General features: G+C 30.7%; 1 protein-coding gene across 1 annotated transcript in view; it reads right to left on the bottom strand.

Annotated features, from left to right (window-relative positions):
* LOC107610866 (probable leucine-rich repeat receptor-like serine/threonine-protein kinase At3g14840) overlaps positions 1-4,317 on the bottom strand; it is a 41,817-nt gene that overhangs the window by 35,659 nt on the left and 1,841 nt on the right. The window contains exons 3-6 of the mRNA XM_021109250.1: positions 1,348-1,419; positions 1,159-1,227; positions 941-1,012; positions 756-827 (exon numbers count right to left, since the gene is read on the bottom strand). Of these exons, the coding sequence (XP_020964909.1) occupies positions 756-827; positions 941-1,012; positions 1,159-1,227; positions 1,348-1,419 (285 nt within the window). The remainder of the gene's footprint in view (positions 1-755; positions 828-940; positions 1,013-1,158; positions 1,228-1,347; positions 1,420-4,317) is intronic.

Below are 4,317 nucleotides of genomic sequence, written 5' to 3'. Positions count from 1 at the left end.
TGATAATAAAATAATTATGGAATATTTTTTTTGTCTGACATTATAAAATTTATAATTCTCTCTTTTATAATTTTATTTTTTATTGTATTTATTTTATTTATATGATAAATATTTTTTATATTATTTTTTATAGTATTCGGATTTTGCAGGTATATAAAATTGATGTCTCTTTTAGTAATTTTTCATTTAAAAATGATTTTGAGTAGTATAATCCAAACAACATTTATTTTACTATAATCAATTTTGATATAAAGATTGCCAAACATAAATCACGTTAACTCAAACTAACTTATCATCAAAATCAATTTTACAAAATTAATTTTATACAAATTTCTGTTTGCAAACTGTAATCCAAACACACACTTAATTTATTACAATGGTTGGTTCACTTGCTGAGCTATTGCTAACTCCGATTATTAAGTTTTTTCTGTCATTGACTGTTGAGATTTTTTTTATTGTGACTATTGAGATATTTGACTCTTTTGGTGCCTATGGTTACGACTTACGATAGCTAAACAGCTTTAGTAGCACTTAAATAATATTGCTAAAATTAAAGTGATAATTTTTTAAATTTTGTTAATTAATATTTTTATTTTTCAAATTAAAATACGTTACTATTACTTTAATTTTAGAAATACTTTTTAAGCGTAGCTAAAATTATATAGCAATGGTAGCCACTGTAACCATAAGTACCATATTGAATGTAAATATTGGCAAATAAAACTTAAGGTAAAGTAATTAATTAAGGTGCTTACAGTCTTTGAATCTGGGTCAGATTCCCAAGCTCAGGAGGAAGATCTCCGTACAGTTGATTGGACTCCGCAACACTATATATCCGTTGCAAATTAAATTAAATTAATTAGGCTAAGTCCCATTGAATACATAAATTTCAATTAAGCTTTTACTTTGGTAGCTATAAGGTGGATAAAAAGAAACTCACAAACTTTTGAGTGTGGATATGTTGGCTATCTCTTTTGGTATTGGACCCGTTAACCGATTTCCTCCAAGAGTACTGTGTCATATATATTATAGTATTAGTATTTTTAATATATTTCAGGATCATATGACGAATAGGACTGATTTATGTATACAGTATTAACATTGTCAATTAATTTTATTCTATTGAATTAATAGAACTGTAAAATATTTTGGCGATACATGTTGAGAAGATTCAAGGAGCCCCATTCTCTAGGAATTGTGCCATTCAGGTAGTTTAAAGTAAGATCACTGCACAAAGATAAAATGTTCATATCATAAAAATAGATAAATAATGTCGTTGAAGAAATGAAACAACAAATTGCAAAAATGAGGATTGTAATGGGAATAAAGTTGTAGAATTAAACATACATTTCTTGAAGGTAAGGCAATCTCACTAGCTCAGGCGGCAGGGTACCCGGGAGATTTTGACGTTTCATACATCTGTTTATCATTCATTTAACCCATCCATGGAGAAATATTTTAAGAATAATGAAAATTTAAAAGAAAAAATAAATTATTTTAAATTTTATATACATCACAAAACTGTCATATATGATATAACATATGTATTATTATTTTATGTACGGCTGCAAAAATGAGTTGACGTGGCTCCCTTCTTCAGTCGGCCGTCGCCACGTGTCGACCTTTCCTGCTAACATGGCTGCTGATGTGGCATCTGATGTGGTAGCTGATGTGGCAGACAGTGGGACCCTCCTTAAGATTTTTTGGTGAAATCTTTTCGATTCTGCTGTCGGTTTTCTCATTTTTGGCCCCGAATTTGCAGTTTTCTTTCATCTCTTTGATCTTTGTATCTACTATTATAGAAAAATTGGATGTTTTTGCTGCCACAAACAGAAAGGTAAATTCTGTTGAAACTGTAACCATTCTGGACACCTATTCTTAGTCTATCTTTCTGTTGAATGTTGCAAATGCCAACAGAAAGATCACATTGGCTACAATTGTTCACAACTATTCTGCTATTACTGCAAGCTCTCGAAACATTTTATTACTACCTGTCCTACTCGCCCTCCACGTCCTGATCACCTCAAGTATCATTCTCATCCCACCTTCTCCAAGAATGTGTTTGCTTGTGCTGTTGCTGCTACTACTGAATCTACCACCTCTGCTCCTATCAACCCGTCTCTTGTCTCTCTATCAACCCGTCTCCTGTCTCCTATCAATCTCGGATTTACTTGCAGCCCTCATAAGAATGCTCTCTTTATTCGTAAAAGTGAATGTGGAGTTGTTCTTCTGCATTTGTATGTTGACGACATGAGTATTATTGGAAATGATATTGATGGTATCTCTGATCTCAAAGCATCCCTTCACCATCCTTTTGAGATGAAAGATCTTGGTTCTCCCAGTTATTTTCTTGGTCTCGAGGTCATATCCACAGATGCTGGTATCTATCTCTCTCAAGCTAAGTATGCTTCAGATCTTCTTGCTCGCACTGGGATTACAGATAGTCGCACTGAGTCTACTCTACTTGCGCCTAATGTTCGATTTACCCCTATGGATGGCATTGTTTTGGATAATTCTACTCTTTATCGACAGTTAGTTGGAGGTTTCGTCTACTTGATTGTCACACGCCCAGACATCGCCTATCCAGTTCATGTTCTTAGCCAATTCTTGTCTGCTCCTCGTACTACTCACTATGCGGCCGTTCTTCGCATTCTTCGCTACATCAAAGGTGCTCTATTTCATGGACTTCATTTTTCTGTCCATTCATCTTTATCCTTTCAGGCGTACTCTGATGCTAATTGGACTGGTGATCCCACTAATCGTCGTTCTACTACTGGTTATTGTTTGTTTCTTGGTGACTCTCCCATTTCCTGGCGAGCCAAGAAGCAAACGTTCACTGCCCACTCAAGCACAGAAATTGAATACTGTGCTCTCGTTGACACCACTGCTGATGTTGTCTCAATTCATTGGCTTCTTAAAGACTTGGGTGCTCCTCAGTCGTCCTCGACTGATATTTTTTGTGACAACCGCAATGTTATTCTGATTGCCCATAATGATGTTTTTCATGAACGCACCAAACACATTGAGATTGATTGTCACTTTGTTCATCAACGTCTACTTATTGATGTTGTTCGCCTCATAGCTGTTAGAACTCTGGATCAGACTGCAGATATCTTCACGAAGGCTCATCATCCTACTCGTTTTTGAACTCTAGTATCCGAACTCAAGATGGTATCTTTAGATCTCACTGGAGTTTGTGGGGGGATGTTAGAGTATAATTAGGATCAGTTAGTATCACTTATATTTATATAGCATATCTATGTATTTATTGTAGGATTTTGTTCTTTTATTACTTTGATTCTTCTAACACCTATATATACCCTTGTACATTGTACCTTTGACAACAATCTGATGAATAATACACTCTTCAGATTACTCTCTTGTTTCTAACAATTAAAAATAAATAAAATTTATTAAAATAATATTCATTAAATATATAAAATTTAAATTGTATATTTTTATAACAATTTAAAATATTTTATATTATTGATAAAAAAGAGAAGAGAATATATTTTATTATAAATAAAAAGAATGGGAATGTTATTTAGACATCTTTTAAAGGAGATGAGTGTCATTTTCTCCGTTTTTTTTTTAATTCAGTATAAAAAATATCCTATATCATTTAAAGATAGATTTATTATATGCAAATTTTTTGATAAATAATACGTTCTTATGAATTTTAAAGAATTATTATTAAGGGAATTTGAAATTAAATAAAAATTACTTGTATTTGAAATAAATATTTTGAATTCTAATTAAGAATATATTTTTTTTCAGATGCAATGAAGAAACAAAATTGTTTATGCTTGTAAAAATACTAAAAGGTGACAGGATATTTAAAAAAGATAGAAAAGTCAAACACAGATATAAGAATGTATAATACACGGAAAATACAAAACAAAACAAAACAAGAAAAAATTATTTAATGAAGGCAAAATTCAAAAGATATTTAAAGTTATTTTTAGCTAAAGTAAAAATAAAATATTCTTAGTTTCCATAAAACAATTACCTAAAGGTATCCGATTATTCATACAGATATGCAAATTTAATCACTTTTTAGAACAATGCTATGCATGTGTACATTTGATTCATCTTGTTCAGGACCACAATTTACCCCTATATATCATAAAACAAAAAAGTGATTTAATTTGTATACTAAAATTAGTAACTAAAATTAATTATTAATATATTTATGTATAAATATATATATGTGATTTAATTTATTTTTAATGTATATTTATATTTTAATATATATTTTATATTAGTAATTAATTTTAGTGTATATATAACATGATTAATCATAAAAATATGACACAT

The sequence above is a fragment of the Arachis ipaensis genome, chromosome B08 (genome assembly GCF_000816755.2).
Source record: "Arachis ipaensis cultivar K30076 chromosome B08, Araip1.1, whole genome shotgun sequence".
Taxonomy (NCBI): Eukaryota; Viridiplantae; Streptophyta; class Magnoliopsida; order Fabales; family Fabaceae; genus Arachis; species Arachis ipaensis.
The sequence above is the reverse complement of the archived record's forward strand: the minus strand, read 5'-3'. Positions and strand labels throughout refer to the sequence as shown.